The following is a 23,328-nucleotide window of genomic DNA, read 5'->3' on the forward strand; positions in this document are numbered from 1 at the left end:
TTACCTCTGGCTTGTCAAGTTACCAGTGGCAGAAGGTTCCATTACCTGTCAATGTGTAGAAAATAACATCATTATAGATAGCTAGTAACATATTTATGATTCATTACACAAACACTCAGCTTCCACTGTAAGAAACTATATTGTGAAGATTATATTTGAATTTTTTCCCCCCTTCAGTGATATGATGTTCTGTAACAAGATTGAATGAAGGTGAATATTGGTGAATGTATATGTATTATTACTATCACGTTATTGCTTTTATAAACACAAGAAATGAATGTAAAAGCATAGAAATATTTCTCCTCTCTCTCTTAGTCGTAGTGATATGAGCTTAGAAAACTTAATGAATGCAATTAAATTGATATTACTATCAAGTTATCAGTTAAGACATGAAAAACAATGGTAAAGTAACACAGGATGGGTAATTGGGATTCTTATAAGGTGACATCTGCACAAAATATCTTCTTAACTTCAAAATATATGTACCGTGATGAACTTATAGCTGATGAGACAGAAATGATAACTGGTATACAGCACCATGATATGCAGATCAGCATCTCCATGATTCATGGAAATCCAGCCAATCTTTGTCTGGTATTTAAACAAAAGGAACAATACAATGGCAAGAAACATGACCGATTCTACGTCCATGACCCACGAATCTTTTGCCTCACATTCCTAAACCTGCTCAAAGATTGAAACATTGGTACACAATCAAGATAACATTAACCATCAAGCAAGCAACTTGAGACATAAAGTATTGTTGGAGCCTATAAAAATAAAAACAAGGAAAGCACTCAGAAAGCGCAGACCTCTGCCAAGCAGCTCATTTCCACCCATCCACGCACGCTGAAAATCGCCCAGTTTCCCAATGATAAAGAAGCCTTGTGTTTACTTCATAGCTTCCTGCTGCGTGATGCCTCGAGCAGAGCACACGCTTCAGTGTGCATACATGCAAACCTCAAATACGGGCAGCTTGAACTCCCAAGTTCATTGACCTTATTTGCCAAAAGAAAACAAAAAAATCCTTCAAAAATTCACAATTCCTGGATCACTACCAAAATTTAACAGAGATCTGTTCCTTGTGTCATTATGAATTTTTGCTGCGAGTTTCATTCAAATCCGTTCATTGACCGAAAGATTGATCTGTATCTGGTCATCAGGGATATGTTCCGCGGAGACTGCGTTTGGCTTCACGGAATCCCCTCCGGAAGAGAGTGATAACGTCAAAAAAATAAGACTCCTCCGGACAGACAAATCTTTCTGTCTAATCCATTCACAGACAAACAAACAAACGTTGACAAAAACACCTCCTTGGCAGAGGAAACATATTTAATCTCGTGTGCAGAGTGTGAGTGTTTGTGTATAAAATGTCTGTGTGTTTATGAGCATGGAAGTTGAGTACCATAAACTCAAAATCTAAGAAATTAATCGCAATGTGTTTCAATAACCCCAACTGGTAAATCCACACTACCAGTATTTTGTACTCAATCATTGATGAAAGAGCCTTTTCGGTGAAGTACTCCACAAATTACCTGTAGGCTGCTCAGACAAAATCTGCTGATGGATTGCAGCACAAGAGAGGCCCTACCAGCACCTATCATATCAAATCCGAGTGACTGATTTTTCCACGTCTGATAAATTGATGATTGTATCACACCAACAGTAACGCCAACCATCAGGCAGGATCTTGTGATTGTCAGTAAGAATAGAAGGCTGATAGAAACCCACTACTGCTAACTGATTTCCACTGAATGTTCTGCTGTTTATGGAGAAGAGCCCACTCTTTTTTTCTTAACTAGTACTAGCCTTAATACACCAAATCCAGCAAGGGTCACAGAACCAGGCTTTTGCTATGGTGCGCCAAAAGGAATCTAATGTCTGATTCTGTTAAAATATCACTTCCCTGCAAATAACTTTGTTACAAAATATAATCTTCTTCTGTCGATTTTGTTGCTCTTGATTTTGAAATAAGAATAACATTTAGGGCAATTTTGTACCGAATTACTGATTTTTTTTTTTGACAGTTCACCAGACATGGTTCCTTTTGGCGTACCCATCAGTACCACAGCAAAAACCTAGCCCACTGCCCGTACCGTGCTCGGTGTAAATGCGCCATTACATAGAGGACTTTAATACACAAGAACTATTGGAAGAACAACCATTTCTGTTCATCCACGACTGGATTTCAAAATGTCTTACCCACTCTATTCTTTAAACCGTTACCATACCGTACTTATTAAGCTGTTTATGGTGTTCCTTGTTCAAAAAAATCATTCCACAATCTTTTATCTTAAAGAAGTTTGCAACTGTCAGTTTCAATTGCTATTAGGCTCTATATACAGTTCATTTACAGGAACTGTAGAGTTCTACAGCCAATGCCTGGGTTGGCCAGTACATGCACTATAGTATTAAAACATTTACATTGTTTAGCAAGAAAAATATGGAATGTACATTGTATTACAGAGTGATGCATCTGGACCTCAAATTCAATCATTTATCATTTTGTTCAGCGTCAGCCACAAAAACAAAACAAAACAAAACAACAACTAGAACTGTTGATATGGCAACTAGATCTACTACTACAATGGTTGAGATCTACTACTACAATGGTAGATATCGCGCACGAAAATTTGTGATGCTCTTATAATAGAAATTAATTTTATTCCACAATCGTACCTGAATTTCTCAATAAATATCACGAAAATGCAGAAAAATCACCTCCCAGAATCTCCTAATGATACGATGACCGAGTAGTGCGCTGTCGCCGTTTGTATGTCGGACTTAATTTTATGTGTTCAATTTCTCTGGGTATGTACAGGTCGCGCAGCTGCTCTATGTAGCTTCATGCGTGAAAGTGTCTGCCCCTCTGCGGCTGTAACGTGCTTCGGATTTCGTAGAATATTATAAACGATCGATCGAACAAATTACGAATTCTATCGGTTACGAACAAGACAAGCGAGACGACACGTCTAGGCTAAGGTAGGTATACATGTAATTACAAGGTAAAATTAACAAATTGGAAATTTAGTGAAAAATTTGTTCGAAATCAAAATTTCTTACCTGCTTCCTTCTCATGTTTAACATGTTAGCGGTTGTCAGGTAGACCCATTTCCATGGGTGTATCAGCAAATTTTGCGCCTCAGCCATACAGTATTATTCTCCCAATAGATCTACAGCACATGCCAGTATATTAAAGTACCGGCACTTTATGTGTCAAAGGTGCTAGACGCTATGTGGTATGTACATGTACAGTTGAAGAAGAAATCCTTACCTTGGGTGGCCCTGTGCAGCTAGCAGCTTTTCATAGGAAGCAATATATGTATGGTTGAGGGGTCTAGATATCGCGCACGAAAATTTGAAATGCTCTTAAAATAGAAGTTATTCCATAATCGTACCTGAATTTCTCAATGAATATCACGAAAATGCAGAAAAATCACCTCCCAGAATCTCCTGATGATACGATGACGGAGTAGTGCGCTGTCGCCGTTTGTATGTCGGACTTTTTTTTATGCGTTCAATTTCTCGGGGTATGTAAAGATCGCGCAGCTGCCCTCTGTAGTTTCATGCGTGAAAGTGTCTGCCCCTCTGCGGCTGTAACGTGCTCCGGCTTTCGTAGAATATTTTTTCACTTGATATTAAATTTGTCCCTGTTAAGCAACAGCAGTTTTACCTAACTTGTGTATATTATTGTTATTATTATTATATGTGTTATTATTATTATTATTATTATTATTATTATCATTATTACTATTATCACCACCACCATCATCGATCATCATAATCATCATCATCATCATCATTATCATTTTCATTATTATTATTATCACTTCCACCACCATCATCATTTTATCATTCTTATTATCATTATTTTTATCATTGATATTTTCATAATCGTTAATGATTTTCATTTATAAAGTTTTCTTACAATATTTCTAATCACTTTAACCAATAATATACATGTAATATAAAATGGAAAAAAGTAAAATATGAACATATATTTTGTGTGTGTGTGTGTGTGTTTGTGTGTGTGCTTACCCATTCGTCACCCTCTCATTTTCGTCACCCATTTGTCACACTCTCATCTAATTTGTTTTCTTCAGTATCATTATGGCCCTCCCCTGTCACAAATATATCACAAGTTAGCGCAAGAAATCACAAGCAAATTCAAATTGAAATCACACTTCAACTTCGATAGACTGAAATATTTATTACTTTGTAATATTATAATCGTTGTGTTAAAATTTGACTTAAAACAACATTTATTAACAGTATTTCAGCGTAGCTGGCACCATACATTGTTCTTGTGTATGATGACGTCACATGGTAAACGATCGATCGAACAAATTACGAATTCTATCGACTACGAACGAGACAAGCGAGACGACACGTCTAGGCTACAGCATCCTTAGAACAGATTTTAAGGGAAGGTAGGTTTGCACAGGGTAAAAAATTGGAAATTTAGTGGAAAATTTGTTGGAAATCAAAATTTCTTACCTGCTTCCTTCTCATGTTGAGCGGTAAGTCAGGTATGTTTATTCCATGGGCGTATCGGCAAATTTTGCGCTTAGTCCTACGCGTAATATCGCTTGCTATACGCAGTTACGCTATGCGCGATCATTAGGTCCCTGCGCGAGACCTAGTACCCTTACTATATACTGAAAAGCTTTGCATTGTAACGTCAAAAGTAGGCCTTAAAAGTAACGATCACCTAATACGTTTTGCAGTATTGGGGCCTATTCTAGATTGTATATTTTGGGTTTCCATCCAGGTGTCGCTCCGCGTCAGTGAACATTCCTATGAAATCATCATTTTTTATGAGTTCAGATAGATCTATTCCCAACTGACAAAATATCTATCTTTCGGTAAGACAAGTGCAAGCCAAGGCAAGGCCCAGGGTAGTCTGGCTTCCAGACCCTCTGCCCATACTATTTCGCTATCCATGATATTGACGCCCTCAACGTCGAAAACTAGTATAGTTTAAGTTGATTTTCTCGCGCAGAGGGTCTGGAAGCATTCGTCTTGGAGTTAATGGATTCCGCCCGATTTTGGGCGGAATCCATAAATCTGTCAGCGCTCCCGTCCTCTGAAGCGCGAAATTCGAATTATCCTGCTCAGCGTGTTATCAGAGCCGGGTGGTGGGAGGACTCTCCCTACTACTTGTGTGTTGGCATTGCGGCGTGTGTGTACCAATGGTGTGGATGCTGTATACTGTAGTATGCAGGATGAGGGTGATGGTATTACAGGTACATTCAGGGAGGCGTATAATTATTCTACCTCTCTGCACACGAACATTCGGACTTTTCTAAGATCTAAAGTAAGGTCGGATGGAAGAATCGGCAATCGTAGACAGTGTGTACTCCATGATGGTCAAGTGGTCAAGTGAACTATGTTTCCAATAAAATTAAAGCAGATCATTTGTGTCATTGTGTCTATCGACGAAATCAAAAATCACATATCCTTGTTACTTATGTTATAAGCTCACTGAGGAATAGGTGTCCAAGGAAGATTTTTGTTTGTTTCTTCATTTGTGCTGGGTTTTTTTTCAACTAATGTAGGGCCTATAGTGCAATACAATCAGTAAATGCGAACCACTTTTCCCTTCCTTCCTTTACAAAGTATCTCAATCACAGTATTTTAATGCATAACCATCTGGGTCGTTTTCTCGTTTCCACTATGTTGTCTAATGGATTTCTTTTGTAGGCTCGACTTGGGGAAAACCAGCAACATTTTTTTACCTTTTTTTTTTTGTAGGCCTTATGAGTATGAATGTAAAAACCGGTCTAATTTGACTACTAGTATACTGAATCCTACAAATAAAGCAACATTCACGGATCTTTGACCAATGAAAAAATACAAAATGGATGCATATTTTGATAGAACCTGGCAGTTTCAGATACACATTTTTTTTCTATATGTGATATTGAGTTCACTTCAATGATTTAATCTTAAAGGGTGTGTACAGTTCAGGTCGTGGTGAGGATATAGCTTTTAACGTTTTGCGAGATATTCAGAAACCTTCTAAGTTCTATAAGGGGTATCAAAAGTTTATTCGATGAAAATCGGTTTTGAAATGGCCGAGATAACCAAAAACAAGGTGAAACAAAGAGATCCTAATGAGTTGTGGCATGTCGCCTTTTATTATTAGCACTTTTTTTTTGATATCTCAGCCATTTGAAAACCAATTTTCATCAAATAAACATTGAATCCTTCTTAAAATTACATGCTCTTTCATATTTCATAAGAGGCTTTTCATTATCTCACTTAGGAATGTTCAAAAGATGAATGCCCACCTCAACCAGTACTGTACAGTCCCTTTATAGGTGCTAATACATGATAGACGTGGAATGCAATCATCAGCTCAATGTAAATGAACATTATCTGAGGTCCCAAATCTTTCCGACATTCATCAAAGTGCGAATTGGTGCTCAAATATCCAAATGAACAGCATCAACAGTGAAGTATTTTAATTTGTTGCTTTTTTTTGGGGGGGGGGGGGAGGGGGGATGGTTTGGGTTTTTTTCCAGAGAGAAACAAGTTAACAATTCATGTAGACATTATTATTGTTGTTGTTGTTGTTTTAAAGAACGAAAGAAGAGAGAGAGAAAATGGGGCCCTATACAAATAATTTGCCCCAGACAGCACTTAACAAAAAGCAAACATTATAAATCTTAGAGAGATATAATTATTGTTCTCATGATATCAATTATCATTTTCGACGAATAATGAAAACTCTAAAGAGGTTTCCCAAATCAGGTATCCGGAATTGTGAGTTTCAAAATCAGGCATCTTTGTGGATGAAAAAATTGACTAGGCCCTCTAAAAAAGCAAAACAACAACAACAACAAAACCCTGCAAGTATAATAGACTTGATTGTGGCGATATTGATTGATGCACAACGCCTTCCGCTGTATTTGTTCGTATAACGTTAAACTCATAACGATGAGATACATTTAATACAAAAACACACACAATTTCTCCATCTGAAAAGCACAGTGCTTCCACATGCTCTGTAAAATATGTTGATGACAAGCTATTATTATTGCATAAGGCAGGCTAATATTCTGAGAAGAGCTATGATTCAATATGACCTGTGCACGGGAAAAATATAAAAAAATTTTATTCAAGCTAAAAGTATCTGAATTGGACATATATTATTACATTCTTTAAATTTTTGTCAATGCTTTCATACGTATAATTCTCATTGTTATTATTCGTTACGTTCCGAACAAAGTTCGCTAATGCGAATGATTAAGTTCATTATTCCGAAAGTTTTGTCAGTGCTAAAATGTAATAAGTGAATCAAAAATTTATGATTAATCCCAAAATGAATGCAGAGTCGTAATTCTTCAGAAGGTTTGTTGATCAGATCATGTTTTTCGGAATGACGAACATTATTCAATATCATCAGATGATATTGAATAATGTTCCTTATTCCGAAAAACTTAATTGGGTTCTTTATTCCAAAGTTTCGTTTATCCCAAAATGAATGAAGGGTCGTTATTCCAAAGGCGCGTCAATCTGGTGATGAAATAGGATTCGTAATTCCGAAAATAAAATATGTTTTATTTTTCAGCGAAATGCGGTGTTGTTATTATTACGCAATGAAATTTAAGGGAAGAGCGCTGGAATACAATTGGAATTTTGGATTGCATTATTGATAGAAAACGAATATTTCCTCTTCTTCCTCCGTATCCCGCCTTTCCCATATACTCTATAGCCAACATCGTCATGGGGATGAACCATTCTTTGCCACATTCACCATTCATCGGAATCAGGAATGTAACAACATCAATATTTACAAAAGGTCACACAAGTGCTCGGTTTTCCCACCTCCCTGGTTATACCACCTATATGGCCTACATGCTCACATCCTATAAGGTCCAAGGAGCATATCAACTAAAGACATGCATATGTGAAATGGAGAAGTTTGTCGTCGAGAGATTAAAAAGCAAAAATTACAGGATGGAGACCAAAATTAATAATTGGTTGTGGTGTGCCATCACCGAACTTATTTCTGTTCTCTACTTATCTACACTCAATTTTCATTTTGCATTGAATAAGGTAATAAAAGCAGCCAACTTGCGTTGCTTCTTATATATAGAAATATAAAAAAAACAATTAATAGTCTTACGATGGGGTGATAATTGTCTCTAAACATATCATTTGTCATAAACTTGGCTCCTGTTTCTTTTATAGAAAGTTTATTATGATTAGCTAATATGGACGGGTCTCTGAGCATATGAAAAACAATGAAAAAAGTATATGAGCATCTTTTGAGAATTTGAATTGAGGCAAAATATTCAACAAAACTGATACTTTCCTATATACAAGTGATAAATCTGCAATAAGCTGAAAAAATATATGAGTTACATGGACAAATCTATATCAAATGCTAGAGCTTGTCATATCTTAATTATGTGAATACAAAAACTGTAAGTCAGAGTCTATTATTGTTTGTAACGTTTGGCCGTTATTTTTTTTTGCATGATGACCTTGGGAAATGAAGTCTTTCAGCTGAAAATATCCAAAACCAAGCTGCAATGATAATTCATTATGATTGCACTGTATACGTCCACTTGATATATGCCAGCAATGAACCATGTTAATTGCGACTTAAACTAAATAATTAGTATTCTTTCTTGCATATATACCCATGGATGTTCTTAGCAAAACAAGGCTTTTTAAGGGGGGGGGGGGGGGGGGGCATAATTGCCCCGAAGCGCATCATGCTTCAAACAATGGCCTTCTGTCAAAGAAATAGTTTTTTAATTATTTGTTTCATTATACATAACCACTTCAGACAAGGTTTTTATCATCAAGTGACTTTATGAAAAATAAATTGGAAATGAATAGATGTGGCTCTTATCGCGCGTTCTTTTAAAAACTGGTCCCCCTATAGATGCTATAATTGCTAAATGAATGGATGTTGGAGCATATAGTGGTAAGAAGTGACCTTGTACGGCTATCAAGCGGGCTATTTCAAGGGATAGAAGATGGTGTATGAAGACATCTTATGTTGAGGGGCCACAATACCCCAGCTCACCTATACATGCAAGTGTACTTCGTTTTTCTTGTGTGGTTCATACATATCCCGATGTTATTATCTTGGTGATTATCATTATGTGTGAGATGAAGAAATAAACAATATCGTAGAATATTTTTAAATTTAGTCAGTTGCCGCAATGTTTCCACGAGAGGGACACGATATTATGAAGACAAGAACTGATCGGAAGAGCACGTTGCTAACCATCTGTTTCTTTTTTATTCACTAGCTGCTATTAAGTTATAGAAAGAAGGGTCTCAACTGAACGTATTCATCAGCAAACACGAACATAAAAAGTACATGTACATAGAATAATACATTATATATCACATGGGCCGCCCACCCACAACTCATCTCTACATACAAAGTTTTTACAAAAAATTTTGCACAATACTCCGCTGCACTTTCTTTTTTTCTTCTTCATTTTTCGCTCTTTGGATGCCATGTGTCTTGGGCATGGTGTATAGCTCCGTGCATAGTGTGGATATAGTGACTTAAATAGGCCCTATCAGAAACAGGATTATCGCACCAGAAAACCTTTCCATGCAGTAAACAGTGCATGGAAATACTCCACGGACAGTGGATGCATGCATGTAATGTATATGGAGAGTGTCCTTGGGACCTCTGGGTGAGGATGCAGGGGTCACTAACGTGACCTCTTCCTTATTACGTAATGACAGAATGATCGCCCTCCCTCACTGGGGGTAAATTTAGGCTCCTCCCACTTGAAGCGAATGTGCCCAGACCCTTTGCCTTCGGCAAAGGCGGCGACTTCGTCGCGGGGCGGCGACTTCGTCGCCGCGGAGTCCAGTTGGCAAAGGGTCTGGAAACCAGACTAGGCCCAGGGATGAGATTCTCCACAACGAGGTCAAGGACCACAAAGGAGGCGATTACACTGTTAGTACTTACCCCATCAACTACAAAACTGGAAGATATAGCCGCGCTGTATTTTCCAGGCGATCTTGTTTGAAGTGAGAAGGATCTTTGGTTTCAGTACCCGTTACTTTCAAAGAAGCAATCAATTTTCTCCAGGTAGAAGCGCGGTGGGGATCCCGGGGATTCACTGTAATGTAGCAGTGTACACAGTGTGCAGTCAATGCGGCAGTGTGTGTAAAACTACAGCGACTATGCACGCACTCGCGTGCACTCACTCCACCGCGGTATCTATGCAGTAAACGTATTTTCCGTGCCTGGCTGGCTGGCTACGCTGGCTGATCACCGGAGGAGTCGCCGCGGCAGCTTGCTCGTAAAACCGACCGCCGCTCCCGGTACGGTGTGTGAGCCAGGCAGGGTCACTGTGGTCAGGGCACATAGGTGTACCGATTACTGGTAGTCTAGGAATTTATGCCGATATAGCAAGTTATTCAAACTAAAGTTAGCAACGTATTCAAACTGAACGTTATATACCACGGATTGTCAGGATTGAAGGTGGGTAGAACATGTTACATTCAAGTAAGAAATTTAATAAACTGAATTAAAAAAAAAAATGATACATTGAAATAAATAAGACACTCAGTGGTAGAATGATGAGTTGATAGAGCTTCTAGGTATACGGTAATAATGATTATGTAGATGGACAAGTAGATAAGTAGATCAAGTAGATTGATATGGATATAGATGTAAGGGTAGATATCTAATGACCCTGGCAAAGGTGATATAAAATTATATTTTGTTGTTGATACATGTATTTTGATGTTGATATGGACGAAGACATATCATACAAAAAAGATGGATTACATTGATCAAAGACAGAGGAACGACTTATTGAAGACAAATTACTAGATGAGGAGAATTAAGAAAGAGAGGTAGAGAGATCATGAAGTCAGCAAAGCCACAAAAAAGGAAAGAAATTAAGAAGAACTACATGTACTAGAAATTAATGTCGGATGTATAATGATATGCCATTAAATATATGTTGAGTTGTTGGGTCTGTTTGTTGATCCAAAGTAATAAATGAGATTTTCTTTTCTCCTTAAAACACGATGTATATCCCAGGTCCGGATCCCTGGTATAACCATGGAGCTACTAACAGAGGTTAGTAGCTCCATGGTATAACAGGGTGGAAGGTCTAGTATAAGAGCCCAGAGGATCCAGGAGAATGGATCTACCAGGGGTGTGAACGATAATTCTAGAGGCTGAAATTTTAGACTAGTGCCCAGCTGACTTGCAATGAATGGGATGAACATGACGAGCGGGGAATCTCCGCATCCTTTTCTATTCTAGTGGAGCCAGTAGCTGAGCATCACACACGACGAAAGCTCCAAGGAAGACGGCGAAAATTTCACTAGTCTACTGTGAGTATAGAAGCTCCATCCAGTAATTATACGTCCTTGAAAACGAATAAAAGGCTGCTCAATTCTGACTTTTAACCTCCTTTGTGGTCGTAATCTTAGCCATAAGGATGTCACTTCATCATCATGGACATGGTTGTCACACGTTATGATGCGTAGGTTCTTTGTCTACCTCGAGAGAAGGCAAATTCTTCAACTATAATAGAAGCCTATGCTATGCATCCAGCACGTTATTTGAGGGGCTACGTTATATTGTTCACTGCCTGTAGTGGTGACAAATCTATTCCATTGGACACGTTTTCGATATTTAGTTGCATCATTACTCGGTTACTATACTATAATTGACAAAGTATTACAGGCATAATCTCTCATGATGGAAGTATTCACCTCATCTTGACCTTTGTTGTCATCAAGTTACATAATACACCAGACCTAGTCTTAGTCCTTGACATGACAATGACTTGACTGTGCCCATCGTAGTAGAGTGTGTGAGTAGGATACACATGGGCAATGAAAAAGGATTTAATACTCATAGTGTTTTCTCCTTGCTCCATTATCTGAGCCAAGATTTCAGAGATAAACCTCAATCTCTCTCCCAGCCTCATCTCTCTCTCTCTAATATATTCCTCTCTTTGTTTATATTATAATTATAAAACTCACCGCCTGTACTAAGAGGATTTGATTTCCAACAGCATTACCATACAAACAAAAAGAGATTTCTCAAAAAGCTCCACCCCATTTCAATAGATAGAATAGGTGCTGGGTAGACATGACTATAGTTGGTAGATAGAAAGACGGGGGGGGGGGGGGGGGGGGGAGGACAGGTTTACAGTCAGTCTGTTTGGGGAAACTGAGACAATGAAATTAGAAGAACATGAAAGAAAAAAAAAAACTACCTACATTTGTCATTTGCATTGGGGTAATTACCAAAGTTGTGGTTTCATATGTGCTCAGTTTAAATTAACTGGTAGCAGTTAAAGATGCATTGTGTCATGAGAAATCTATGATAGAGTTACTGTCAAAGTTGAAATTTTAGTGCATTTTACATAACATGAACAACTAGCACAAATGTCAAAGTATGTGAATATTTTGCTTGTTATATATGATGCTATTTTATGTTTTTATTAATTCCACAGAATCAAAATACATGTAAGTCATCATACCAACAGAGGAAGAAAAATTAATCACTCCAAAAATTCCACTTTTGCAGTAAGATGGTTGAATTGAGGAGTACGAGTCACGTTGCTTAACTTGCCAATGTCTCTCCCCCCCCCCCCCCTACTCCCATCAAAATGGACAGTTGAAAATGATGCTCTGGATATTATTACAGTGTTCCAATCTGGCATTTATGGTGTTATGACATATTGTAATTTCCTCTCCAACAAATTTCTTCATATTATTGATGAGATGGTTATATGATGCTTTTGATTGTTGTGTATGACAGGGGGATTATCTTCAATCCAGGAAAAAAAAGTGTCTCTGGAAGCCATTGGATGTTGAATGAATGATGTCATCTCTAACTGGTCCTGGTAGATTCACGAGCAATGGGATTAGAATCCCTCTCCCGTTGGCTGTCAACGTGACATCATGGATCATGCTGATCGGCTTCTCCCTCAGTATTATCCTCGCTGTCCTTTACAACTTTGAACACACAACAGAGACACACTGTCGTGTGAGTTTGTCTTCCAGTTTGCATTTAATATTCACTGCCATCCTAACATAACTTTAACCTTTAAAAAACCAACAACAATAAAACATCCACCGCAGTCAATGTGTGATGGCGATAGTTTTGTTTGATATTTGCTATGTTGTGTTTATTATGTATTATGTTGATATGAGCAGTTCAGTTATTGTCTGTGTGTGACTGGAGTTTTTGATACATTTTCATTGTTTAGAGGAAGTTGATTTTAACCAAAAAAAAAAAAAAAGCTTATGCATTGAATTTTCCTATATAGTAGTACTTATAGTATACTGGAAAATGCAATTAAATGAATAACCTTTCTTTGGCTATTTCAACTTAAAAATTCTTTTTTTTTCAATCTAAACTAATATAACTTCAAAACTATGTTATTAGTAAGACTTACTTCATGACTTACAATAAAGTTTTTTTTTGTTTTTTTCAATTTGTTTTGTCCATCTGTTTTGAAGGTTGCCAATTACTTGCCGTCTTTCAGTGCAGCCATAGCTACACCTCCTTCATCGTACGTATGGCGATTAGCCGTGGCCCTGTGCTCTTCTCAGAGGTTGACTGCTGTCTTTGGACACTACTCTGTCTTTTCCAGTCTCGTGAAGGCAACACCCTTTTACCGGCTGCTTTGTGGCCTTTGCGCAGTACTTGAGATGGCAGAAAATGTATCGCTTTTAGGATTGACATGTATATCATCCTCTGAGTATTACAGTGAGTGTAAACAGTCATGCATGAGTTTGTTTTTTACTAAGAGAAATATAAAATTTGAAAGATTTTTCCTTCTTGAATGACCCTAGGAGGAAAAAATCAAACAGAATATGTTTAAGTCAGATTTTTGAGACAGAAAATCACTATCTCTATCTTTCTGTTTTGCAATAAGTTAAGTTTCGTCAAGTGTGAGAAGCAAGTATGGTGAGAAGCAATGAAATATACCATGTACCACCACTGTGTGTCGGATGTGTCTGCCACCATAATATGTGGGCTGTTTCCCTGAGAGTTAGTGGCAATGTTGATGCCTAATTCAGAGTGTTCTTCTTTCCTTCTTATCCTTGCAGAGGCTCACGAGTTTTTCTTCGTTAGCTTCCAAGCCAGCAATATGTTGTACATGTTGTGCATATGTCTGCTGTACTACCAGGCTGTTCACCATGGAGCAAGACCAACAAAAGAGGTATGCCTGCCTACAGTGGGAATCTCGGGGTTGATTTATGGTTCAACCAGATGACTTGTTCCTTATCAAACAATGAAAAAAAGATGATGATGGCATACATCAATGGATTAACTATCTCTCACTATTCCAAGTCAATCTATTAAGATGGAGAATCGGGACATTAAAGTGCTTTAGAATTTGTTCAGCAAATGTATTTTTCATGTGTATAAAAAGGAATGAAAAATTAAAATTATTTTGCTTTGCAGTCTTGTCAGTAAATATTCATTCCAACTTAAACCTTGTATTTTGAAATTAGCACTTGTACATGTATTTAGTCTTGATTTGTAGCTCATCGTGTTTGAGACAACTTTAGAACATTCTTAGATGCAGCCTTTCATCTACACCAAAACAGGAAACACAAACATGGAGACAGTTGGACCCACTGTTCTTGCACTATACTATTTGTGTGAGAAGATCATTTGTTGAGATGAAGAAATGTCTTTCTGTTCAGAACAGATGTGTAGCAGCATTGTATATTTCAATAAAAGAATTGTTTTTTATTTCATTCTTTAATCCCTTGATCCATTATATATTCTCATCTGTGGTTAAGTTTGTGAGGTTCTCATACATTATACAACTGAGGTGTTGTTTGTTTGTGTGTGTGTTTTGTTACTGTAATTATAATTTCAACATAATTGTTTGTCATGGATTATTTCTTTTTAAACTTTCATGCTATGGGTGATGTGGTAATGGGGAATTCAGTACAAAGTGTTTTAAGGCTTTTATGTTTTATACGCTAAGCAGTTAGGAGAGTATTTATGTGACACATATCCATTCACTCCATCTATTCATTTCTAGCATTCACACTTTCATTCACTTCACCCAACCAGACGCCGTGCGACTTCAGTACAGCAACATGGCTGTGTATAGTTACCATTCACTCAACTTTTACCATTCTGTTCTGTTTTTCCCACACTTCCACCCACGGCGATCCATTTCACAAGGAGAATCATATTCTCACTAAAAAGCTCGCACTCATTGTGATTAACATCCTGGCTTTCATATGTGCTGTCTACTTCTTCTTCAGACACAACTGGTATTGCGAAGCAGGAGGTAAGGAACAAGGAAAAGAAATTGTAACTGTCTTCACAGCACACTGTTGTCTGTTCATTCCATTTCTCGCTCTTCTCTCTTATTCTTAATGTTGTTTTCTATCATCATAATTTCGTTTGTGCATATATTTCCTCAAGTTTGTTTTGTTTCATATCATTATTCTGTCTTTCAATCTCAGGCTGATCAGGCAATTTAACCCACTAAATTCTGTCCTCTCTACCATTTCCTTCTCTTTTTTTCTGCCTTTCCTCTTTTATATAATCGACTATAAAGGTCACTTTTAAATGTTTCCACCGATATAAAACTTGGCTGTGCATTTTCTTGACATTTAATAGTACAGCCACCTTCCTGGTGTGTTTAGCTGTCACTACCAAATTGCTCCAAGCTAGTTCATAGCTATGATACATTTGTGATGCTGATTATTTCTTGCAATTTTGTTCCGTTTCAATCAGTCATATATCACAATCATCAGTCAATTCCTTGCTGCCAATGTGCCTTTTTGTTAAAAAAAATCATTTGTCTGAAAAAATGTAGAGTAATTTTGTTGACTTTTCATGGAATTAGCCATGATACATGTATTCACTATTTGTTCCATGTTGTCTTTCTCTTCATGAAATGTAGTGTACAGCCTGTTTGCAGGCTGTGAGTATGTGGTGGTTCTGACAAACATCGCCTTCCATCAGACAGTATCAAGCTACTTCACTGACAGAGAACTAAGATTAGGATGCCGTGTCAAGAATGAGAGGTGAACTGGTAAGAGTTAGAATGTCTTACTCACTCTGATCTTCATGGTATCTCGAAAGTGGAAATTGACAGTTCAAATATGATGAAATGTTTTTAAATCTTGTCAAAAAAGGCAACATTTGTTTTGACATGTTCAAAGTACACATACATATGTGACCATATTTCTTCTTTGCTGAAATAGTATAAGATACCGAAAAATGAACAGACAAGATATATATATATATATATATATATATATATATATATATATATATATATATATATATATATTATAAATCACTAAATGAGCTTTTCCAACTTACTTTAATACATATACCAGCACTAAAATCTTCATTGTCTGCATGTGATGATTAAACTTAAAAAGAAAGAAAGTGGTATATAAGATGGTATATGAGGGAGAAAGATTTGTGGTGAAAATGATGGTACATGTGTATTCTGATCAACTTTACACGAAGAGCTCACGAACTGAGCTTTATTTGATTTGTTTTTTCATTAAATATCTCCTGGAACAGGAGGATACCTTAAAGTAATTCTGTGATTTAAGTAAAAGTGGGCTTTATTGCTGGTACAGGCACATAAGTCTCATTTTCTTGTCCTTTTCCAGACATGCCTTCTACTTAAGTGCAAGAGAAAGCTGACACACCAGGTGCTACAGTGTGGCAGGGAAGTCTGTGCTAAACAACTGTGTGCTTGTAATCCTAAATGTGATGTCATCAAGTACTAATGTAAGTGGTAAATTACCAAATGAAATGTTGATAGACACTTTGACAAAGTATAGTGATGTATAGTGGCGAATACTGTGAAAACTCGAGCATTAGTCCCTTTCAATCATACAACAAAGTATAGATGATAAACTTGCAAAGCTTTTTGATATTATTTTCTGAAGATAGGTCTTGTTATTTAATGAAAGGCATACAGAAAAGACATGTGACTGTTTAATAAATCTACGACAGAATGAGACATTGATGGAAGTAACTTTTAGTCTTGACCAGAGCTTTTCAGTGAGACCAAAATAACCTGGTATGTAAAGCATAATGCCAAAATGAGTACAATCAAGTGTGAAAGGAAGACAAGTGATTATCTGACATCAAATGGGTGTGACTATGACCCCGTTTACAGTGCGAGGCTCGGCCGCGGCTCGGCCGCGGCCGAGTCCATCCCCGCTTCAGTGTAAACGCGCAAAAGGCCAAATGCGAGGCCAAAATTGGCCTCGCATTTGGCCTCGCTCTGGAGGTGGTCTCGGCCGCGGCCGAGCCGCGGCCGAGCCCGGCCTTTTCTTGGTGTAAACGCAAACTGGGCCAAATGCGCGGCCAATTGCACGGCCAGTTTTAGTCTGGCTTCCAAACCCTCTGTATGTGTATCCCTCTGTATCTTTCGCTGTTCAGGATATTAACCCCCTCAACGTCGAAAACTAGTATAGTTAAAGGTGGTTTTGTCCTGCAAAGGATTTTTTCCTTCGGCAAAGGCCTTTGCCTGAACGGCGACTTCGTCGCCACGGAATTCAGTTGGCAAAGGGTCTGAAAACCAGACAATACCAAATTGCGTTAGTTTACAAGCAGAGCGCCACTACGACCAAATAATGAAAGGTTTGAATCGAAAGCGCGGCCGAGCCCAGCAGTGTAAACGGACAAAATTGCGAGGCTCGGCCGCGCAATTGAGGCCGGCCCCGCACTGTAAACGGGGTCTATGATGCTTTCCAGGAGCTTCTTCCCCACCAGGTTCTCTCCATTATAGATTTAAAGGATTATATAGAGGAGCCATTGCGACTTGGTGGATGGGACAGTGGTCTCTCAGTCCCTAATTTGAATCCCCTAACAATAGCAATTGCCCCCTTAAGGACGTTCCTCAGTTGAGTTTGTGCGCATCCTAGCTGCGCAGGTGTCAGTGACGTAACAAAGAGCGTAGAAGCGCACGCACGAGTGATGAACTGAGCTAGCTGAGCTGAGCAGCTGCTAGTAGATCGAGCTAGAGTGTGGTATGTGTACGTACGGATACCCGACAGCTCCCCACCGCGGCCGCGCCGGGCAGCCGCGCTGGGCGGCCTCGCTCAGCTCGCGTGCCGACTGTACGCGTTACAATCTGTACATACCACGCAAAGTTCAGCGGTCCAAGCCGCATATACATGGTCATTGTATAGCACAACACTGATTGACGGAATCGCGAAGCTTGGAAGTGGAACAGAGCTGTTTCCATTTTCAATCCATAGATTTGTTTTGTGACATGAAGTTCATTATCCGGTCATCAACATGGTAAAGTCAAGTGCTAAGGTACCAAGGGCCTATAATAGGCCCTAGTCGGGGTGTTTGACTCACTAGTCTATTGGACTAGGTGTTAAAACAACAACAACAACAACAATAATAACAACAACAACAAAACAAGCATATATGACACACATTTCATCTTTAGGTCTAGCAGCTAAAACAATCTGAGTGTCTCTGTTAAAATCTAAATTAGATCTAAACTTGCCATTACTAGTAATACAAAATATTGTTGTTGTTTTTTTGGTTACAAAATACAAGGTCACGAAAGTGTTATCAAACAAGACTATTCATCACTTTCACCATTCATATATTGTTATTATTTTTTAATTACCAAATCTGGTGTAACAAAGGAGAATCAATTTTTTTTTTTTCGGGGGGGGGGGGGAGGTACTTCTCCATAGCTTACAACACGCACTTTACCAACCACTGCAACAACCAACACATGCAATCTACAATCAACGTCATTGTATTAAGATTTGTTTTTCATTTGGAGGACCGTCAGACTAATACCAAAACTCTCATTTCCTTATATTTATTCTTCTTCCTCCATTATCACTTTTTGTACATGGTTACAGCAAGTGGGTAAAACAAACAAACAAGCGTGCATATCAATAATATGGAGTTTTCCACGCTTGCATCCACATGATATCATTATGGCTGTGGAAGGGAAACGATAACAAAAACGCACATGGACCTTTCTTTCTGAATATCTTTCACCATATCACTGCAATTGTGACATGGTTTTTTTTTTTGTGTGTGTGGGTTTTTTTTTTCTTTAAAGAAAATGGGGTTTCGAGTAAACCGCATGAGATTCATGCATCCTAGCAGGTTATATCTCTGCATTGGTTCCTGACTAGATTTGGGGGTCTTACGATGATTTCCGTCGCAAGGAGGCTCTGCTAGCACTAAAACGAGCACATGAACCCCCCATTTTTACAATTCTTCTGCATTAAGTAACCCTTCTTCTACAATTTCATAAAGTTTCGTAAAATTGACATGGGTTTTGAATGTACAGCATGACATTCACGAACCCCACCTATAATCAGGACACCCATGAGAGGTTTATAACCAGATTTTGGGGTCCGGCGAGGTGATTTCTATCATCTGGGGATGCTGCCAGCACAAAAATTAGGACATGAACCCCCACTTTTTATTGTTTTTCTGGAATTAGTAAGCTTTCGTCTACAATTTGGTCAAGTTTGGTATATTTGACATGGGTTTTGAATGAACAGCATAAGCCTAAGGAACTCATCTTGTCAGGGCATCCCTACATAGCTTCATAACCAGATTTTGGGGTCGTACGATAGTATATGTCGCATGAGGGCGCTGCTAGCACAAAAACGAGCACATGAACCCCCACTTTTAATTATTTTTCTGGAATAAGTAAGTCTTCTTCTACAATTTGGTGAAGTTTCGTGAAATTGACATGGGTTTTGAATGTACAGCATGAGATTAATGAACCCACCCTGCCAGGGCGTCCATGCGTAGGTTCCTGACCAGATTTTGGGGTCGTACTATAGTATTATGTCGCATGGGGGCGCTGCTAGCACAAAAACGAGCACATGAACCCCCACTTTTGATTGTTTTTCTGGTATTAGTGAGCCTTTTTCTACAATTTGGTCAATTTTCATGAATTTGACATGGGTTTTGAATGTACAGCATAAGTTTTATGAACCCACCCTGTCAGGGCATCCCTGCATAGGTTCCTGACCAGATTTTGGGGACTTACGATGATATATGTCGCATAGGGGCGCTGCTAGCACAAAAACGAGCACATGAACCCCCACTTTTGATTGTTTTTCTGGAATAAGTAAGCCTCTGTCTACAATTTGGTAAAGTTTCGTGAAATTGACATGGGTTTTGAATGTACAGCGTAAGTTTTATGAACGTTGTCCTTTTGCTCACCCCTAACAGAAAACGTCGATGAGAAGGATTTGAGAGATTTCGGTGTTTTCTGCCGCGTGAGGGCGCTGCTTGCTGAAGAATGAGAGTGTAAACCCTGACTTTAAAACCTTTTCCTCGTTTTGGGTACCGTTTTCTGCAATTCTTGCAAATTTGGAGAAAATAACGTGGATTTTGAAAGAATTATGGGGATTTACGTTTGTCATTGCAGATTTTGTTGTCAATCATGGTCTTGATCATGTAACGCTATCATTTTGGTACAGGACGGCAGATTAGTCATATTCTTCAAAGTCCCGTAGAAGAAAAACAAGCACATGAACCTATGGTTTTATTTACATATTTGGGCTTCGGACGGGTCAAAGTTACAGTGTGGAAAGTTTCAAGAAAATGACATGGATTTCACTTTAACTGAGGAACGTCCTTAAAGGAGAGGTAGAGTAGTGGGTTAGAGGGCGCTCCCCCCCCCCCAAAAAAAAAAAAGTGCAAGGTTAAAATTATATAATGCTAGGGGTTGATAGATATTGGTCATTGGTCAAGGCACTTTATCCTCATTGCCTATAGTCCTTCAGAGGGGACTTAAAGCCATCAGTCTCATGTTGCTTGCTTGCAAGCATTCATTGCTTTCTTCAAATGGTAGCCACATGAATCTAGGTAAGTTGAAAGTAGGCATTGGAAGTACAAGATTTTTTCCACTGCCACATTATATATGAACTGTCAATCACACTACAGATTCAAACACATGCAGAAATTGAACATTACTCCCAATACAAACCTAGCAAAATGTGTTTTATCGACTGGAATGACTTCCTGAGACTGTCAGGTCACTCTTACCGTATCAACTGAGTCAGCCTCTCAATTAAACAGTTACTCCCATGCTTCAGATGCCATCTTGGCATTAGTTACAAGGAAACCAGATCATCCCATACCTAATCATGCTACAATAAGAAGAATGAAGTTGATATGACATATTTATGTTATATCAACTTCATTCTTCATTCATCTGTAGGGGAACATTTTTAGTAAAGAAGATGGTATAATTATGTATTTCCTTTAAAGTAAGGGTGTTGGAGTAAATGTGAAGTTCAATCATGACAGATGTAAATGTATGGAACTATGCAAGAATCTATGTATTTTATATTATGTGCATATATGAATTCCTTTGGAGTCTGTACAGATGGTAGAAGTATGAGGGATGAAATTTCAAATGTTGCCTGCCCTGATTAAACTAGAAATTATCCTTGTCACACTAGGGATAATTATTACAAAAGGCACTGAATGAGCATGTGAATGATTGCATAGATGGTATTGCCTTAAAAGGTTTAGTGGTTGATCATTAGCAGTTCATATTTCTTCTTCGTTTCTGGTGATGTTTTTCAGTGAAAAATATGAGGTCTTTGATGTTATGAATTCTGTTTTTTATACCCCCGCCAAACGAAGTTTGAAGGGGGTATATAGGAATCAACGGACGGTCGGTCGGGCGGTCGGTCGGGCGGTCGGTCGGGTGGTCGGTCGGGCGGGCGGTCGGTCGGGCGGTCAGTCGGTCGGTGGGTTGTAGATGTGCAAGACGTATTTTTTGACAGTACCCAAAAGTACGTTGCCATGGTAACGGCATATTATGGGCAAAAATGGGTACAAATCTTGCGTCGCGAACCCCTCCCACAGTTTTTGATCAATTTTTATGAAATTAGATACAGATGTTCATCTGAATATGTTAATGTGCAAGACACATATTTCCGCAGTGGCAAAAAGTGCGTTGCCATGGTAACGGCATGTTATTGGTAAAATATAGGGCAAAATGCTTCATGGCAAAACTGCTTCATCAGTGTTCTTCCAATTCTCATGGAATTCATATTGAATGTTTGTCTTAGGATATAGGTCAGCATGACACATTTCTTGACAGTTACAAAAAGTATGTTGCCATGGTAACACGCTCACATATTATGAGCCAAAATGATGGAAAATTTTGTGTTGCAAACTACTTCCTCAGTTTTTGCCCAATTTCCATGAAACTTGGTACAGATGTGTGCCTTTGGTTGTAGATGTGCAAGACGCATTTTTCGACAGTACCCGAAAGTACGTTGCCATGGTAACGGCATATTAATGGCAGAAGATCAAGGAAAGATCTTGCGGATTTAACTACTTCCTCAGTTTTTTGACCAAAGCTTATGAAATGTTGTTTTGACCAAAGCTTATGAAATGTTGTTTAGCGGGGGTATAACCAGTCGCTGTAGCGACATTTCTAGTTTTTTATGTTAATGATTATCATTTGTATAATTGTTATTGTCATCAGTATAATAATATAATAATAATAATAATAATAATAATAATAATAATAATAATAATAATAATAATAATAACAATAATGTTATTATTATATATTATTATTTATTATTATTATTATTAATTATTATTATTATTACTGACATCATCATTATCATCTCTATTATCATCATTGAATATGATTATGATCACTTTTATCATCAGCAGCGTCATTGTGTGTATCATCTTGTGTACAGTACCTGGTACAATGTACTTCTTTCTGCAGAACGTGATTTAAGAATCACAGAGAACGGTGCAGTATCATCCTTTCTGCCATTTTCTCTTGCCCAGTCTGCAGACATCCTCGCCTATTTTGATAAAGTGTACTTACCTGTTGGATGATGTAATTCAGTTGTATTATTCATACAGTACTCTCCGCGTAATCGGGTATCGCTTAAATGGGGACTCCATTTAAAGGGATGGTACAGTTTTGGTTGAGACCTAATTTCAGGGTCCTAACATTTTTTTGTGAGATAATGAGAAACCACTTATGAAATGTAAAAGAGCATGTAATTCTATGAGGAATTCAACGTTTATTTGATGAAAATTAGTTTTGAAATGGCCGAGATATCAAAAAAAGAGTGATTCTAACAAAGTGTGGGACCCACACTTTATCACAATCGCTTTGTTTTACTTTGTTTTTGGATGTTCCAGTCATTCCAAACCTGACTTTCGTCAAATAAACTTTGAATTCCTCTTAAAATGGTTTGCTCTGTACCATATATCATAAATGTTTTCTTGGTATCTCGCAAAAAGTTAAAGCCCAATTCTCATCTCCACCAATACTGTACCATCCCTTTAATTGGGTAGTAATGTTA

The 23,328-nt window shown here is 38.1% G+C and overlaps 1 protein-coding gene across 1 annotated transcript; it reads left to right on the forward strand.

Annotated features, from left to right (window-relative positions):
• The first annotated feature begins 12,839 nt into the window (after window positions 1–12,839).
• On the forward strand, window positions 12,840–16,696 carry LOC140235503 (post-GPI attachment to proteins factor 2-like). Its single transcript, XM_072315527.1, has 6 exons — window positions 12,840–13,009; window positions 13,486–13,735; window positions 14,080–14,192; window positions 15,176–15,284; window positions 15,906–16,037; window positions 16,633–16,696. Exons 1-5 carry the CDS (start codon window positions 12,842–12,844, stop codon window positions 16,031–16,033), a joined length of 768 nt encoding a protein of 255 aa, XP_072171628.1. The 5' UTR covers window positions 12,840–12,841; the 3' UTR covers window positions 16,034–16,037; window positions 16,633–16,696.
• Window positions 16,697–23,328: the final 6,632 nt, after the last annotated feature.

Source organism: Diadema setosum, chromosome 11, assembly GCF_964275005.1.
Source record: "Diadema setosum chromosome 11, eeDiaSeto1, whole genome shotgun sequence".
Taxonomy (NCBI): domain Eukaryota; kingdom Metazoa; phylum Echinodermata; class Echinoidea; order Diadematoida; family Diadematidae; genus Diadema; species Diadema setosum.

Coding starts and splice junctions, on each gene's coding strand:
- LOC140235503 (XM_072315527.1), top strand. CDS start 12,842: ATGATGTCATCTCTAACTGGTCCTGGTAGATTCACGAGCAATGGGATT. Junction 13,010..13,485: donor CAACAGAGACACACTGTCGT/GTGAGTTTGTCT, acceptor TCTGTTTTGAAG/GTTGCCAATTACTTGCCGTC. Junction 14,193..15,175: donor GAGCAAGACCAACAAAAGAG/GTATGCCTGCCT, acceptor CCATTTCACAAG/GAGAATCATATTCTCACTAA.